The sequence below is a fragment of the Alternaria rosae genome (assembly GCF_020736505.1).
Source record: "Alternaria rosae strain MPI-PUGE-AT-0040 chromosome Unknown BKA58scaffold_9, whole genome shotgun sequence".
NCBI classification, from domain to species: Eukaryota; Fungi; Ascomycota; class Dothideomycetes; order Pleosporales; family Pleosporaceae; genus Alternaria; species Alternaria rosae.
In genome coordinates, this window is record NW_025763578.1 from 1,300,454 (window position 1) to 1,316,579 (window position 16,126).

Below are 16,126 nucleotides of genomic sequence, written 5' to 3' on the forward strand. Positions count from 1 at the left end.
CGGGCGGCTGTAATGAGACAGGAGCAAGACGGTTCCTTGTGCCAATACACACCATTTACGCGATCCACGATCCATCCAAACTGCTTTTGTCCTACGCGTGCAGTGCGACCCCTCGTCCTTTCTGTAAGTGTATGCGGGCGTGTGTTGAAGGCCGTGGGCGCGAGGCTATCCTGCTCCTGATCCTGGCATGAGCCCACCACCTGATTCTTACTCACCAAGCACTCCCAGCTTGTCGCTCTGCGCTCCGGGGGGAATCGGCTCCTGCTGGCACTCTGAAAGCCTGGGTACCACTGGTGGTCACTAAGTCGTGTTGTTGAGTTGTCCATGTGCTGAGGCCTCTTCACCGTCCACTCTTGCTAGGAGCACACTCCGCGACGTCATAGCTCACCATCCCATCTATGCTCCCCGTTACCTCGACCCCATCACGACACCACTTGCGCGTTACGTGGGAGACTGGGGAATGCAATAATGACAAAGGCCCCGTCACCCTCTCCTAATTCTAAGAGAGAGACTGCGCCGCCACCCACGACGCGCCCGCCACTGCAGAGACTGGCCGCCAGCGACGCGAAGACATATCAGTCGCAAACTTCGCAGCCCTCGCCCGGAACCCGGATCCCGAGCAAACTCCGCGACGATGCAGCCACCGACAGCGAAATGAGCGACGCAGAGAGCCAGCAGGGCGATGAGGACGAAGGGGTTGGTGCGGACGAGCAGGCCGGAGAAGAAGCGCCACTGAGCGAGGCCTCGCCCGACGAGATGGAGGTGGAGAGACTGCGTGGCCTGCAGCTCAAGATGCTGCAGCAACAGCAACGTGCGCGCCTGCGGGGTCCGTCCAACAATACCTCTGTCGCGGCGCTGGGCTCTCGTCGCATATCGCCCATCAAGGAAGAACCCATGCCCGGCATCTCGCCCACCCTCGAGGGCGCCTTTATTAGTCCAACCCCGAGCCCAAACCCGCCGCTCCCTACAGGCCTTACCACGTCGACCGAATCGACCGAGTCTGCGAGAACCATCCGCGGCAGCATGCCACCCACGCCCGCCGCCCACGCTGTGCGAACGCCGTCGTACCCTTTCCCTTCCGTCCCAAACACACCGCGATGGGCCTCCGCATTCCACATGCCCTTCACCAGCCTATCCCCCACGGTAGCAGCGGGGCAATCGCGAGAGTACGCCACCCCGCAAGAGCGCATCGCCTCCGAGAGCAGCACCCCCGCAGCATCAAGCACGCCCTTCGCTCCCGGAGGAAGACACCGCCAGAGCCCGGATGTGGAAGACCCGCGGTTCCCGAGCCCCAATCTTTACGATATCGTGCTGCGCCTGGGTGCCGAGCCCGGTCTTGCTGCTTGGTGGACGGCTGTAACGTCCATCATGCGCGACCACTATGGAGCAGAAAGAGCCACCTTGGCAGTACCAGCGGACGCCTCTGACATCGAGAATGTGCCCTGGGGCCAGAAGACTAGTTTTACGGCTATGGGGAACGAGGGAAGCCCACATGCAGCTACCTACCAGGAAGCAGCAGGCTCACAGAGTCAGTTCCCGTCAGAAGAGAACCCAAGCTCACGCGGCTATGAACATGCAGACATGCCGCCCTCCACCATGATCCCGGAGCGCAGGCCAAAGCTATTCTCCCATCACTCCTTCGCGGGCTACGAACGCCAGAAGTCCAACACGGCTCCAGATACGCCCACACCGGCCTCGCTCAACCGGCCAAGAGGTCCAATGAGGTCTGCCAGCCACGCACCTCACATGGCTGCAAGGCCAGAGCATCCGCTGAGGCAGGTATCGCAGGCTTCCTTTGACGGTGCGTCTCCTACATTTGCTGGCTCAACAGCAGGAGGTGGTCCGACCTTCAGCGATCCAGAATTCTCTAGTGTGGGAGAGCCTACGCCGCCTAGCGCCGTATACCATGTGCTGCGTGCTCTCGATCACGAGCCAGATGCTCTCATCGATAATACAGGTGTTAATCGTGTCTTGGAGAGAGGTCGCTTGGTTACCCTGACCAGAGATTACTCAACTTCACATACGACATCCAAAGAGGACCTGGATAAGGACAAGTCGGAACAGACCAAACCTTCTGCGATACAGGGTAGTGCTGCTGCACAAGAAGCCCACAAAGCGGCCGCTGCCCGCGGGCGTGCTAATTTAGCTACAAATGATCCCCGCCTGCCGCAACGCTATGAAGAGTACGAACAGTACCCAAGTTCACCATGGGCACAGTCGCCCGCCCCATCACCGGCTATCCAGAATGATGCTGACGCCAATCCATTCTTCGCTATAGGCAATGTCGATGAGGAGACATTCAACCCATCGCGCTCACCTCAAGACTACACACAGTATGGCATGGTGGAGGCCATTGGCGTTGACAAGGCCAGCACTGTCACACACATACCGCTGGTGCATCCCATCCTATCTCAGGTAATGGCCTCTCCAGCAACCTCCACGCCAAATCAAACGCCGTCCATGACGCGAAGACAGTCCGAACAGTCCATGTCAACGTCACTGAACAAGGAGGGCTTTGTGCGGAAAGCGCCCATTGCGATTCTTTCCATACTGTCGCCTATCGTGCCATACCCGCGCAACCTTACCAATTCATTGAAACACCTTGGCCCTCACCTTGCTACGTCATTCTCCAATGCTTGGCACTTCACCAACGCTCAAGCTCAAGTCGCGTCGGTCCGACAACGGCGCATGACAGCTGGCACTTCTGGCGGCATTAGCCTCCCCTCGGATTCTGATAGCCTCGACGATCTGCTCCACCTTGATCTAGAAGACATCACCAACTCAGCGGCGGGCAGTGTTACTAGTCCTTCCGACTACTCGGGTCGATCCAAGCACAGTCCCGGAGACTCCATCGCCGGGACACCTGGCTGGGACACTTCTTCCGTCGGATTCTCGAGCAGACACTCTATGGGCGGGACGCCTGGCCATCTCACAGGTAGCGAGGCGGTTGAGAGTTACTTTGATGCGCGAAAACAATATGGCAAAACGCTGAATGCTCCCACTTCGACGCCTCATGAACAAACTGCACGCAAGACAGATAAGCGTCACGCGAAGCGAGTGACTGTAAACCCAGTAGCCGAACAGGCCAATGACGATGCTTCTAAGGCGCGTAACGATAGGCCAGACGAGTCGTTGAGCACGCGTCGCGCCCAGATGCAAAGCAACTCAAATCGAGGCCACTCGTTCTTGCACTCATACGGTGCAGACTTCAGCTCGTCATTCCAGTCCTTGCCCTCGGCGACAACACCCGGAGGGAAGCCTCAGCCTCCGCATGGTCAAGTGAGGAGACCGTCCATCACCGAAACGTCTGACATGCCACCTCCTTCAGAAAGTCTACTCCGCACAATCACCGACTCGTTACCGGTGCAGATCTTCACCGCCGCTCCCACTACCGGAGCAATCACTTGGGTCAACTCCAAATTCCTGATATATCGAGGCCAGGATCAACGCCAGGTGTTACAAGACCCATGGGATTCAATTCACCCAGAGGATCGCGATTCGTATCTGGAGGAGTGGAGCAGATCACTACGCACTGGCCAGCAGTTGCAGAAGAAGGTGAGACTGCAACGTTTTGACCAACAATACAGATGGTTTTATGTACGCGTCGCCCCGCTCAAGAACAAGCGTCAACAAATTGTTCACTGGATCGGCACCAACATGGACTTTCACGAACAGCATATTGCTGAACTCAATTCTTCCCGACAACAGGAGACGGCTGCGTCGGAGGCCAAATACCGCGCGCTGGCAAACTCAAGCCCGCAGATTGTGTTTGTCGTGTCAGATCGCAGGGGTCTGACTTTCTGCAATTCTCAATGGATTTCTTTCTCTGGTCAGAGTGAGATTCATGCCCTAGGCAACGGCTTCTTGGGGCATGTGCATCCTGACGACGTTGTCAAGTGCAAGCTTCCAGAGTTGGATGAAGACGGTGTCGCCAATGTACCCACTTCGATGCCGGCAGACCATGGCCGAACCGACTCCAACTCCTCCGACGCTTCTTCGGAGACTGAGAGAACAATCACCAGCCCAGGTGGATCAGTACCTGACCGCATGGACATGCCTCAGGCCAAATTGTCCAAACTCGCAAGTACTGGTATACTCAGGGTTGCAAAGGATGCAGATGGACGGGCATCTTACTCCACCGAAGTGCGACTCCGCAACAAAGACGGTGACTACAGGTGGCACCTGGTCAGGATCCTGTTGGAGAAGTCGCTCTCTGAAGACGGCGATGAAGAGACCTGGTATGGCACAGCTACCGACATCAACGACCACAAGCTGCTCGAGCAGACATTGAAGGAAACCATGGACGCAAAGTCCAAGTTCCTCAGTAATATGTCGCACGAGATTCGCACTCCCTTGAATGGTATCTCTGGTATGGTCAACTTCCTGCTCGATAGCACGCTCAACTCGGAGCAGTTGGAGCATGTCAACATTATCAAGGCTAGTACCGACAGTCTACTGAACCTCATCAACGACATTCTCGACCTGTCAAAGGTCGAAGCCGGCATGATCAAGCTATCCATGGAATGGCTACATCTGCCGTCGCTGCTTGAAGAGGTCAACGACTTGAACATGGGCTTAGCCATACAGAAAGGTCTTGAGCTGAATTACCTTGTGGATGAAGGCGTGCCAGCAGAGGTCAAGGGCGACAAGTTCCGTATTCGCCAAGTTCTCCTTAATGTCGTTGGTAATGCAATCAAGTTCACTGAGCGAGGAGAGATCTTCATTCGATGCAGGCTGCAACCGTCCGATCGATCTCGGCCCCTGCGAGATAACGAGACCATGGTCCGCTTCGAAGTGGTGGACACTGGTCAAGGCTTCACAGATGCTGAGGCTAAATATCTGTTTAAGCGATTCAGTCAAATCGACGCCAGCAGCACCAGGCAACACGGCGGAACAGGGCTCGGCTTGGCTATCTCTATGCAATTCGTCGAACTACACGGAGGTAGAATGGATGCGCGAAGTACGCCAGGCAAGGGCTCAACTTTCTTCTTCACTATCAAATTTGGGCTTCCTACTGCAGACGACTTCCCCAAGCCACAAGTGTCGACACCAGGCACGCCGGCCTTCGAGACACCGCTCTCGGTGCCAGCAGTACCTCAGCTACCCCAGCCCTCGGCTCTTCAGAAATTTGTTCAGTCACAAAATCCTAGCCAAGCACAGATTAAGCGCGTATCAAGCGTCTCCTCCGACAAGAGCGAACCTGTCAGGTCGCCTGCATCTAGCCTGTCAGCCTCTGAGCGTTCGCGCGACTCTCCATCTCTTTCCTCTGGTAGCTCAGATCACTCTTTGACAAGCGCCGCACTTACTGGGCAGTCGAGTCTGCGTTCGGAAAGATCTTCTGCGTCTTCATACATGCAAGAAGCCAAGTCAGCTCCAGACCCAGACATGAAACTCGCTCTACCTCCCAAACGATCCGATAGCGAGGAAGCTCCGAAGCCCGACTCTTCAACCTCTATCGATTCGGACAAGACCCTCCGCGCGTCCTCACCCCATCGTAGTCTTTCACCGCTTGGCAGTGCCCTACAACCTCCCATGTTTTCTATACTGGTGGTTTGCCCGCTGGAACACAGTAGGGAAGCTACGATCCGACACATTAGGAATACGCTTCCTCAGGGCATACCTCATCAAGTGACGGGTCAGGCCAGTGTCATCGAGGCGCAGAAGATGATGGGTGGCGACAATCCTGTGCTTTTTACCCATGTTGTTCTTGTATTACACGACACTGCCGAGGTGCACGCCATCGTGGACCAGATCTTCAGCTCCATGGCGTACGGTAACACATCTGTCGTCGTAGTCTCAGACCCGTCACAGAAGAAGGAACTCATCAAAGAAGCCCCAGTCTATGACTATGAGCAGCTCCATATGGATCGACGCCTGCAATTCATCTACCGGCCCCTCAAGCCATCGAAGTTTGCCATCATCTTCGACCCACAGAAGGAGCGTGAGTCTAGCACGGATCGCAATCAAGACAGCGCGCAGCAAGTTGTGGTCAGCCAAAAGCTTGTCTTTGAAGAACTCAAGCGCCGCGTGGGCGGCAAGAATCACAAGGTCTTGCTAGTCGAAGACAACAAGATCAACCAAACGGTTAGTATCCCCCACATGTTACATTCCTGGCCATACTGACAGCGTGTAGGTTATCCTGAAATTCCTTGCCAGGATCGACATCGAAACAGAGACGGTACAGGATGGTGTCCAAGCTACCGACACCGTCTTTTCAAAACCGCCTGGCTATTACTCAATCATTCTTGTAAGTAGCAACATCTATCACTTCCGCGCTTCACTAACATTGTCCAGTGCGATTTACACATGCCTAACAAAGATGGGTATCAAGCCTGCAAAGAGATACGGCGATGGGAGAAGAAGCACAGCTACCGCCGGCACCCTATCATCGCGCTTTCTGCCAACGTCCTTGGTGACGTTTACGCAAAGTGCGTGGAAGCTGGCTTCAACTCTTACGTCACAAAGCCCGTCGAGTTCAAGGAACTCTCCCTTGCCATGACCAAGTTCCTGGATCCGGCCGACCCTTCGAAACAGCCTGCTCTCATGAAGAAGAAGTGAGAGTGGCTGTCTTTACGTTCACTCATACGCACATACTTTGTATCGAGGCACAGTACTCGATTTCGCTCCTACCTGCATCAGCGAACGGCGCAGTTGGGAAGCTATAGGAGGTGCTACTAGGCACACCGGACATGTCAGTTGTCCACGTTTACTACTATCGCACTAGAGGCGCTGGTTGCTACAAGAGATGCTTCTCGCATCTCATATTCTTAGTTTGGTTCGGTATTCGGATTGTTAATGGCTGTTTTGTTTTGAAGGTGAATGCATGAGCATTTGAAGGCGTATTATTACTTTGGAGCGAGCGCAGCGAGTGGAGGAAGATTCCCCGCGGTACAGTCCATCAGGCGGCATTTTGGCGGCAGACTCTGCCTTGGGATAGAAAGAGGGGGATACTATACATGGACTTGATACCTCAACACGCAGCGGGGATGATTATGCTGACGCAGCGCTACGGATGAGCGCAAACTTGTACGATAGAGACGATGTAACGGAGACGAGAATATATTCAGACCAACACCGATCCTCAACTTCCCAATCTGCGTCTCCTGGTGGGATGAATTGCGCATGCAAAGTGTCCTCACGCGACCGCCATGGACGCGCTAGACATGCATCTCGCGTTAAGAACGCCTTCTCCACCCCCCAAACCCCCAATGCAAACATCACCACTTTCTCCGCTGTTTGTCATCTCGGCGCTGATTGGCCGGACCTTGGAGCATCTGACATCCACATCACGCTAATTGGTGGATACGAACAGGGGTTTGTGTTGTCGTCATTGTCTGCCGGAGCTTCCTCATCGCCTAAAGTCCGAAGCGCACCCCTCTGACACCTGTCGCAGACTGACACTGCATCTTTCGATCCTCTCTCAATTCTCAGGCTTTTCATAGCATCGCGCTTCTGAGTCTGTATATCACAGCATGGCTTCTGCGACCGGGATACCGCCAAATGCCGCTGCGGCGCGTGGCCAGAGTGAACAAGAGCCGCTCCTAGGCAGAAGAGGAGATGCTAGCCAGATGCATGGGCAGCCTCTCTACCATAACCTGTGGATCGGTATGTGCTGTCAAGCTGTGAAGCAAATGCTGTAAGAAAACAGTCTAACAAACTCAGGCACCGCTCCCATCGCGCAAGCAGGCATATGGATTGTAAGCACCAGGCCGACACATCTTCTACCACGTCCATACTAACGCGTCTAAAGCTCGCAGCCATCATCTGGGGAGCCATCTTCTCCAACAAACTCATCTTCTTCTCCGCGCACCCAGTAAGCCCCATGACCATCCCTCCACCCTCAGCCAGCACCAACTAACCAACCCACCACCCAGCTTCTCAACTCCGTAAGCCACAACACCACCCTAATCACCCCCTCCCGCCAACCGTATCATTGATACCCCCTAGGCCGGCTTCCTCCTAGCCATCCAAGCAGCCCTCGTCCTCCAACCCACGCACACCCCCGAACAAAAGCGCTCAGGCACCCTCGCCCACTTCCTCTTCCACGCTGTCGGCGCCACAGCCCTCACCGCCGGCCTCATCATTATCGAAATGAACAAAGCCGGCCCCGGCCACGAACACTTTGAGTCCGCGCACGCGCGTCTCGGCCTCACCTTTTACATCCTCGTGTACATCCAGGCGATTGTGGGCTTCACGCAGTATTACGTGCCGCAGCTGTATGGCAGTGTGGACAACGCGAAGAGTATTTATAAGTATCATAGGATGTCGGGCTATGTTATTGCGGTGTTGGGTCTTGCGACGATTTGCGCGGCGACGTGGACGACGTATAATTTGAATTTGGCGCATATTCAGCATTGGGCTGTTATTGTTGCGAGTGTTTTGGTGCTTGTGGGTGTTGTGCCGAGGATTCGGTTGAGTAAGTTTGGGTTGAAGAGGGAGGAGGGGGAGGTGAGATTGCAGTAGATGGGGAGGCATGAGAAATGAACATGCTTGCGCGGGATGAAGGAAAGATTCAGTCGCATACGAAGAGTACGAGTTGGGTATACTTGATATAGATGATGCTAGGAGTCATGGAAACGGCGTTGCATAGTAGGGTATTGGCATCACTTCATCTTCCACACTCTTCATGTCTCTCTTGTTCCAGAATGCACATCTAATGTGTCATGCTTCTCTTCCAAGCAGAAAGACTTGGGGTAGATCTCAGTTTTGTTCCTTGTGAAGCTAAATGTGAGTATGATATCAGGTGGGTGCTTTCGTTGACTATGAGATTAACATCATGCCAAATTTATATACTGAAGTTACGCGGAAAACTTCTATAGAGTCGTGAGAGCTTGCTTATCCTGAGAGGTGTGAGTACTAAACGGAACATCATAGTTCGGTAAGTGAGTTAGCCTTGAACAACGAATGGATTCCGAGCTATGCTAGTCCTGGTAGCTTGCGGCCAGGGACATTATGTGCGGGCCTTTTGTTGCTCTATTCTAGCAAAAGCTCCAAGCGTTTGTATATCACCCATTCCTCCATCGAGAACTTCCGATGTCGCTTCATTAAGCGCCAATGTTCTCAAGAAAGCCTTCGGAGTTCGGAGAAGCGTGTGATCTCCCTCTACCAACCATTCTCAATGATCTTCTCTTCCAGAATTCCCAGAGCAAGGCCGTTGAACTCAGTCAGGAGGACCTTGACTTCTGGCTTCTTGACCAACCCCATGTGTGCGCTGATCGTGGCACTGACGATGTCGCGCAGACCCTTATCGGTATCAACCGTGGTGGAGAAGACATGGTGAGCGGCGATGGAGAACGCGTCCTTGTCCCAGAAGTGCTTGCAGGCTCTGCTAAATTTCTCGATAGCCAGATCCTTTAGTCCTACGACGTCGTACTTGTCGGCGTACTCGTACATCTTGGCGTGGACAAGGAGTTGACTGGCATGGCCATTGAGTGAAGGCAGCGGAGGAGTGGAAGGGTTGCATTCTTCGCAGTTGAACTTGGAACAAGCGTACCTGCATTCCGTGCCCCCGTAACCATTATACGTACAAGTATGGTGTGGACAGATTCTAGTTTGTCTGCAGTGACTGTTCGGCGAGTAACATGTATGGGGAAAGTCGTAGCTGTAAAGATTCCCACATGAGTCGTGAATTGGCCGGGAAGCTTTGACATTGGCCGACGGTAGCGCTGCTGAAGATTCGCCGTCTGGCAGCAACGGCTTGTACTCGCCTTCGTAGAGATACTGAACCAGGAGCTTGACAATGGCCGGTTCGTCCTCAGGAAGATCGACAGTACCGCTCTCCGACTCCTTCTCAGAGTGTTAGTTTCTGGAGCCTTCTCACTATGTCAAGTACTCACTTGTCCGCCAAATTCGGTGGCACGGGCGAAGAAGTCGGCGCGCTCGCAGACGATGACCTTGTGGACCTTGTATGTGTCGTTGCCGCAAGTGATGGTGAGATCAGAGTAGGCGCCTGATTTGAGGAAGCTGGTAGCAAGTCAACATGATTCTGATATAATGAGTGATTCAAGGGATGCGATGTTGAAAAGACACGTACCCTTTGAGTGAAGCCAACGCTTGTTTTCGAGCAGCCTCCGCCATCTTTTTCGTTGATCGTGGTCGCAGTGATGGGTGAGGGAGGAAACTCAAAGGCGTAGAGAACGGTCCTTCTCTGAACCTTGTCGATCGGCCCAACTTTCTTCCGGGTATAGTTGATTATGAAGTAGAGAGTGCTGTAGAAATAGACAGAAGTAGTGGTGCAGTAGTAACACAAACTTTGTGATATGTATTAACGTCTAACACCGCGAAAAGAAGATCTAACTAACAACAACTGGTTCACAACCTCGCCTCCACCGCCGCCCCTTGCGACGATTGCTCCTGAACCTGCCCTTGACCCTTCTCCCGTATCGCCTCCTCAAAGATCTGCATAAACCGCCAAACATCGCTGAAGGTGTTGTACATTGGTACTGGCGCAACACGAATGATGCCTGGTTTCCTCTTGTCGCAGACAACACCGTTCTCCACTAGCGCCGCGCTTGCATCATCAAAGACATCTTCTGGCAGCAGAACACTGAGTTGGGCGCCGCGAAAACGAGGGTCCGTGGGTGTGATGATCTCGAAGGGGAATTTGCCGTCATTGATGTTGCGTGCCGCAATTTGAGAAAGCAGATGCTCGGCGTATGCGGTCAAAAGTAGAGAACGTGATCGTAGGTCGGCCATGGATGTCTTCTCGAATACGCTGAGTGAGCCAGCTAAGCATGTGAGGTCGACGATCGATGGGTTTGAGCATTGGAAGCCTTGCGCGCCGGGTGTAGGAACGAATTTGTTGTCCATGAGGAAGCGCGATGACTTGTCGTGGCCATACCAGCCCTTCAGTCCTTTGTAGTGATCGTTGTTGCCGTGCTTTTCGTGGATGAAAGCACCGGCAATGGAACCGGCGCCAGCATTCATGTACTTGTATGTGCACCAGCATGCGAAGTCGACATCCCAGTCGTGTAGCTTCAGCTCGGCGTTGCCTGCGGCATGCGCTAGATCCCATCCGATGGTGATGTTGTGCTTGCGTGCGTGTGCGGTGATGGTGGGGATGTCGAGTAATTGGCCGCTGTAGTACTGGATACCAGGCAGCATGATGAGAGCCAGCTCATCGACATTCTCGTCAATGAGCTTGAGAATATTCTTTGTCGTCATGATGTATCCGTCATCCGGCTCGACCAGTAGCATAGATTTCTTCGGGTCAAGACCGTGCCATTCTATTTGCGACTCGATCGCATACCAGTCGCTAGGGAAAGGTCGCCACTCGCACATGATCTTGTGCTTCTTCTCAGTCGGCTTGTAGAATGCAGCCATCATCAGATGCAGGTTGATGGTCAATGTGTTCATCGCAACGATCTCTGAAGGTGATGCGCCGACAATATCAGCCATCTTCTTGGAGCAGCCAGCAGCCATGTCTTGGTAGGGTGTGAGCGGCGAGTCCTCGAGGGCGGTGAAGTGGCCGCCAACAGCGATGGATCCCCATGTCTTTAGGTATGCGTTCAAGTGTTCGCCAACAGCTTTCGGTTGCAGACCTAGAGAGTTGCCGCAGAAGTAGATGGCCTCGTCGTCAGGTGTTGATGCAGGGTTGGCGGTTTGTGCGTCATCGTTCAGGGTTTTCCGCTTTAGTTGCGCCTTGCTGGGAACAACAAACTCGGGTCGGAAAGTTTTGGGAATGTCTGTACTTTGATCGAGGGACTGCGCAAAGTCTGCTGATTCGGCGTTTGTTGGCCACTGTGGCTTTTGCCCTTGGCGAAGCTGTTGGATTGCGGCAGGTGCGTCCATGGTGATGATGTGCTGTATGTAAGGGTATGGTATATCCTGGGGAAACCAACGAGATGCAAGGTGATGTACGAATATGAGAATGCAGATGAATAGACGGCGTCAGACTATATATGCATCACGATCTGGCAATTACGTCTCGAAGCAAGAGGCTTGAGGCTTGCATCAAACTAAGCTTGCACCTTCTTCATTGGGGTGTCGGACTCGCATCCGACATCGCATCCGTCATTCCGAGCTCGGAAGACTATCGGAACGCAACCGTGGGTGCGTGTGGGCCTCGCTCTTCAGCGCAATAAAGCAGGAGTTCGCCGCTACAAGGAAGGACGTACTCTTCCGATATTACTGTGCAACCTTACCGTAGCTACCTTTTCCGTCGCAATGAGCCCTCACAGAATTCCCGTCCTCCCATCATCCGATGCACTACCTAGTTACGGCATCTCGAAGAACGGGTTCTTGCCTGCCGAGCCACCACTAACTCGCCTACCGCATACCTACTATCAACCATGGGAAAAGATCGTTGAGCAGCTTCCAAAACTCATAGAGACACAGCAAATACGGCAGTGGGTCGATGAATTGCCGGTTCTCGATACGTCGCATCTCTCCAGTGAGGCAGAATGGCAAAGAGCACATTCGATGCTCGCTGTCATTGCCCAGGGCTATATATGGACAGGTCCCGAGCCATCAGAGGTATATTAGCATGGATCCGTACTACCATCAAGTGTCCAGCCGCTAACGAAAAATCTAGCGACTACCCCCAGCGATCACTGTGCCGTTTCTCCAGACTGCCGACTATCTTGAGGTGCATCCGGTGGCCACATATGCAGCCTTGAACTTATGGAACTGGACACCACTCAACGAAGACGCCGACCTGACCCAACCAGAGAACATGGTGGCACTACACACAGCGACTGGTACCGATGACGAGTCGTGGTTCTTCATTATCTCGAACGCCATGGAAGCAAGAGCGGGCCCATTGATCGAGGCCATGCTTGGTGCTGTCGAAGCAGTGGAAATCAATGATGTCGCAACAATCATACACGCCCTGCAATACTTCCGACAAGGAATGCAACGCATTGGCCAGCTCCTGGAACGCATGGACGAGCGATGTGACCCGCAGATGTTCTACCACACCATACGACCTTTCCTGGCCGGGAGCATGAACATGGCGAGTGCTGGTCTACCAAACGGCGTCTTCTACGATGAAGGCAACGGAAAAGGCACATGGCGCGCGTACCGTGGCGGTTCCAACGGCCAGTCTTCGCTACTGCAGTTCTTCGATGCTGTCCTCTCTGTCGACCATTCAAGAAGCGGCGGCTTCCACGCAGAGATGCGTGGGTACATGCCCGGACCCCATGCCCGCTTCCTTGACGACGTGCAAGCGATCGCAAACATCCGAACCTACGTCGATAGCCATGCAGACAACACTGAGCTTCTGACAGCGTTCAACGAAGCCGTCGCGGCGCTCAGCGGCTTCCGCGACAAACACATCGCCTTGGTGACCAGATACATCATCATACCGAGCCGGATGGGAAAACCCACTACCGGTCCGAAGAGAAGAGATATAGCTTCCGCTTCGACGGAGTTGGCTACCGAGAAGCCAAAGACGCAAGAGTTGGTTGGGACAGGGGGCACCAAGCTCATACCGTTCTTGAGAACTTCAAGAGACGAGACCAGTGAAACAAAAGTCGTGCATTGAAGTGCCTTGGGAGAAACCTAGAAGAACAAAACTACTCGTGACACCATCGCATCCATCTCGACCTTACGGGAAGAAGTCACCGCCCATCTGCTGGTCGTGAATGGGGAACAGCGGTATATCAGCCACGGATACACCATCAAGGTTGTGAGTGCCCGGCTGGAGGAAATCCTGGAGGCCTTGATCATTCTCACTCGGCCATGGCATAGCAAAGAAGTCGGCATCGTATATAGTCCAATCGAGTGGCGCTGCGGAAGAGACGTTGCGCTGGACGGAGTCTCGGGAGACCAGCGAGCCGTGGCCGAGTTGTGCATCGCATTCGTCTACCTGGGGCGGGACGTTGGTAGGCTCTCCAGGCAACAGGCCAAACAATTCCGACGATGCTTGTTTCCTTTTCCGGCGCAAATGCAGCTCCCTCTTCTTGGCATGTGAAGTAGTGATCCTGAGCAGCGATTGGGCGACTTGTGAATATTGTCGCGCATGAGGGTCGACTTGACCGAAGTAGTCCATGCAGGTGATTGCATCCTTGCAGCTGTCCACTAGCATGAGTCCCGAGTCCCCAAGAATACCAACCGCAAGAACGAGTGTAGCCGTGAAGAGCCAGGATCTGATACTTGTTAGCCTAGTCAGTTGGGTAAGATGGCTTTACTTACACTATCAGTGGCATCTTACGAGGCAACTGCTTTGTAATCGTCACGACTAGCAGTGTATCCACCAAGGTCGACGCGGCATCGAGTGCAGCATCTGCGTACTTGCGCTTCTCTTGGTGATCAGCTTGTGTGCCCCCACTCTTCAGTGGAGCACCCATGTACTCATACAATTCATAAATGAGGAAAGGTCGCGTCAGTAGCATAATGCCATAGTAATAGGAGCAGAGCGTGGAACAAGCGCCCACCACTGCTTCTCGAGAATGAGGCCTAGTCGTAAGATGAGAGAGCTTTTGCAGCCACTTGGACGCCCAGCTCTTCAATTGCCGCGAGACGTAGTCTGCAATGCGTAGTGATATACGTTTGCGGGAATACACTTCAACAACGACGCGTTCGATGATCATGAAGATTTGGACGCTAGCATCCAGTATATTGGCATCATCAACTTCGGTTGTCTCCTCGAAGGCGTTGTATTTGACAGTGCAGTCGACATCGGAAGTAGACGGAGGTCGGCCTAACGCGTTGCTACATGATAAGTTGAGGGTCAGCTTATGCTCTCAAAGTGAAGCTGTGGAGGCTCCGCAGAGCCAGAAGGCGTCCGAAGGGACGATGTCTGTGGGTGTATCTTACCTTATCAATTGGTCAGTGACGCGAATGCTCTTCCAAATCCGGTCTCGCACCAGCTTAATGGTTTCGCCAAACGATGCGTTGACTTCAGTCCGATGTATGCCGATTGCATATGCGGCACGCGCAGCCAGAGCTGAAGAATGTTAGCAATTTGTATACTGCCATTCCATTCTCTCACGTGCATACAGAAGTACAAGTAGGCTCCATTCGGTTGAGATGCTCGCAGCATGTAGATCGCTACGAGGGCAAAGCCTTGGACGGTAGAAACGTTCATGCTACTGCACATATGCTTCAGAAGCACATCCCGAGCAGTGTTGAACCAGGCTTCCGCCTTCTCTTCATATCGTTCTTGGGCACCGATCGCAAGGACGAGATAGAAAACCGCAGCTGCAGCATCGTCTGAGCTCGAGGTTCTGCTGCTTACCCATGCTTTCAGTTCGGGAGCAAGATCCTCTCGCTGGAAAAGCTGAACGAGACCACTGCTTGCAGCCATGTATTCATCCACTAGTGTGTCGACCTGATGCACATCAATTGGAGGGCATGAGGGCTGACCCGCTGACTCTGGCCGAGCGATCTCGATGATGGGGTCGCGAGTGGCTTGGACAGTAGCTCTTGGATCCACCTCGGATGTGATGAGATGCCTGACTGTCTGCAGGAAAGACAGCGGGGCGCAGTCGCCAATGAAGATAGATTTTCCCTGTGCGTCACGAAGGATGCGGCCTTCAAGAGGCACCACTGTATCGCCTTGTTGATCATCTCTGCTTAATGTTGGCGAGAGTGATGTTCCATCCTCGGCAGCTTCACGATCAAGTCTTTGTCGCACAGCATCGTCCTGTTCATCGCGATCGCGATTATTAGGTGTATGGCCTGTAGAACGGGGGTGAGGACGGTGGATATCGTCGGAACGGACACCGTGAAGGGGAGTGTGACCGGCAGAATGCGCTTGTGGGCGTGCATGATGACCACTGAACGTGCAAGTAGCCGCGCGATCTTTTCGAGTGCAATAGGCGCATGGTTGCTCGCCATCGCATTTTACCTTTCTTTTCTTGCACAGATCGCAGGCCGCAGCGACGCGCTCAAGTCGGCGCCGTTTTTCCGGACGCGTCGTTGCCAGTCCATCCGGTGTTGACATCTCGTGGGGAAATGTAGCGTCAGCTGAGTGCGGATAATTAGCTACCAGCTAGCAAGGCGCGTGGATGCACTGTGTGGTTGCTGGAATGGCTTGACGGAACATCCGACGAAGCTGAAGCTGTCGGACGGATGACGACTGCGGCTGAAGACGGGTTTGCATTGCACTAGATGCATTAAACCGACGCACAGACGGCATCGCGCGGACTCGTTCCGAGCATCTGTCCAGCGCCCACATCGTTAC

The 16,126-nt window shown here is 53.7% G+C and overlaps 6 protein-coding genes across 6 annotated transcripts; 3 read left to right on the top strand and 3 right to left on the bottom strand.

Moving 5' to 3' along the window:
- Positions 1–214: 214 nt before the first annotated feature.
- BKA58DRAFT_462837 (uncharacterized protein) lies at positions 215–6,558 on the top strand (the record flags this gene model as incomplete). The annotated part of the gene is made up of 3 exons (XM_046174863.1): positions 215–6,084; positions 6,134–6,247; positions 6,295–6,558. Exons 1-3 carry the CDS (start codon positions 469–471, stop codon positions 6,556–6,558), a joined length of 5,994 nt encoding a protein of 1,997 aa, XP_046022131.1. The 5' UTR covers positions 215–468.
- Positions 6,559–7,074: 516 nt separating this feature from the next.
- On the top strand, positions 7,075–8,803 carry BKA58DRAFT_391560 (eukaryotic cytochrome b561-domain-containing protein). The gene is made up of 5 exons (XM_046170929.1): positions 7,075–7,605; positions 7,663–7,697; positions 7,751–7,813; positions 7,875–7,886; positions 7,948–8,803. Exons 1-5 carry the CDS (start codon positions 7,473–7,475, stop codon positions 8,461–8,463), a joined length of 759 nt encoding a protein of 252 aa, XP_046022132.1. The 5' UTR covers positions 7,075–7,472; the 3' UTR covers positions 8,464–8,803.
- Positions 8,804–8,825: 22 nt separating this feature from the next.
- On the bottom strand, positions 8,826–10,107 carry BKA58DRAFT_391561 (uncharacterized protein). Its single transcript, XM_046170930.1, has 3 exons — positions 10,034–10,107; positions 9,837–9,963; positions 8,826–9,786 (listed from the first exon to the last, which is right to left on the bottom strand). The coding sequence occupies exons 1-3, from the start codon at positions 10,075–10,077 to the stop codon at positions 9,103–9,105; spliced, it is 855 nt and encodes a 284-aa protein (XP_046022133.1). The 5' UTR covers positions 10,078–10,107; the 3' UTR covers positions 8,826–9,102.
- Positions 10,108–10,234: 127 nt separating this feature from the next.
- Positions 10,235–11,934, bottom strand: BKA58DRAFT_391563 (pyridoxal phosphate-dependent transferase). Its single transcript, XM_046170931.1, has one exon. It carries the CDS (start codon positions 11,788–11,790, stop codon positions 10,312–10,314), a length of 1,479 nt encoding a protein of 492 aa, XP_046022134.1. The 5' UTR covers positions 11,791–11,934; the 3' UTR covers positions 10,235–10,311.
- A 24-nt stretch (positions 11,935–11,958) lies between these two features.
- BKA58DRAFT_240748 (indoleamine 2,3-dioxygenase beta type) lies at positions 11,959–13,515 on the top strand. Its single transcript, XM_046166661.1, has 2 exons — positions 11,959–12,474; positions 12,533–13,515. The coding sequence occupies exons 1-2, from the start codon at positions 12,166–12,168 to the stop codon at positions 13,481–13,483; spliced, it is 1,260 nt and encodes a 419-aa protein (XP_046022135.1). The 5' UTR covers positions 11,959–12,165; the 3' UTR covers positions 13,484–13,515.
- Positions 13,515–15,997, bottom strand: BKA58DRAFT_240744 (uncharacterized protein). The gene is made up of 4 exons (XM_046166660.1): positions 14,941–15,997; positions 14,758–14,887; positions 14,134–14,652; positions 13,515–14,087 (listed from the first exon to the last, which is right to left on the bottom strand). The coding sequence occupies exons 1-4, from the start codon at positions 15,884–15,886 to the stop codon at positions 13,547–13,549; spliced, it is 2,136 nt and encodes a 711-aa protein (XP_046022136.1). The 5' UTR covers positions 15,887–15,997; the 3' UTR covers positions 13,515–13,546.
- Positions 15,998–16,126: the final 129 nt, after the last annotated feature.

Coding starts and splice junctions, on each gene's coding strand:
- BKA58DRAFT_391560 (XM_046170929.1), top strand. CDS start 7,473: ATGGCTTCTGCGACCGGGATACCGCCAAATGCCGCTGCGGCGCGTGGC. Junction 7,606..7,662: donor CTACCATAACCTGTGGATCG/GTATGTGCTGTC, acceptor TAACAAACTCAG/GCACCGCTCCCATCGCGCAA. Junction 7,698..7,750: donor CGCAAGCAGGCATATGGATT/GTAAGCACCAGG, acceptor ACGCGTCTAAAG/CTCGCAGCCATCATCTGGGG.
- BKA58DRAFT_391561 (XM_046170930.1), bottom strand. CDS start 10,077: ATGGCGGAGGCTGCTCGAAAACAAGCGTTGGCTTCACTCAAAGG. Junction 9,964..10,033: donor GCGTTGGCTTCACTCAAAGG/GTACGTGTCTTT, acceptor ACTTGCTACCAG/CTTCCTCAAATCAGGCGCCT. Junction 9,787..9,836: donor CCACCGAATTTGGCGGACAA/GTGAGTACTTGA, acceptor CACTCTGAGAAG/GAGTCGGAGAGCGGTACTGT.
- BKA58DRAFT_391563 (XM_046170931.1), bottom strand. CDS start 11,790: ATGGACGCACCTGCCGCAATCCAACAGCTTCGCCAAGGGCAAAAGCCA.
- BKA58DRAFT_240748 (XM_046166661.1), top strand. CDS start 12,166: ATGAGCCCTCACAGAATTCCCGTCCTCCCATCATCCGATGCACTACCT. Junction 12,475..12,532: donor CAGGTCCCGAGCCATCAGAG/GTATATTAGCAT, acceptor CGAAAAATCTAG/CGACTACCCCCAGCGATCAC.
- BKA58DRAFT_240744 (XM_046166660.1), bottom strand. CDS start 15,886: ATGTCAACACCGGATGGACTGGCAACGACGCGTCCGGAAAAACGGCGC. Junction 14,888..14,940: donor TGGAGCCTACTTGTACTTCT/GTATGCACGTGA, acceptor AACATTCTTCAG/CTCTGGCTGCGCGTGCCGCA. Junction 14,653..14,757: donor GTCACTGACCAATTGATAAG/GTAAGATACACC, acceptor CTTATCATGTAG/CAACGCGTTAGGCCGACCTC.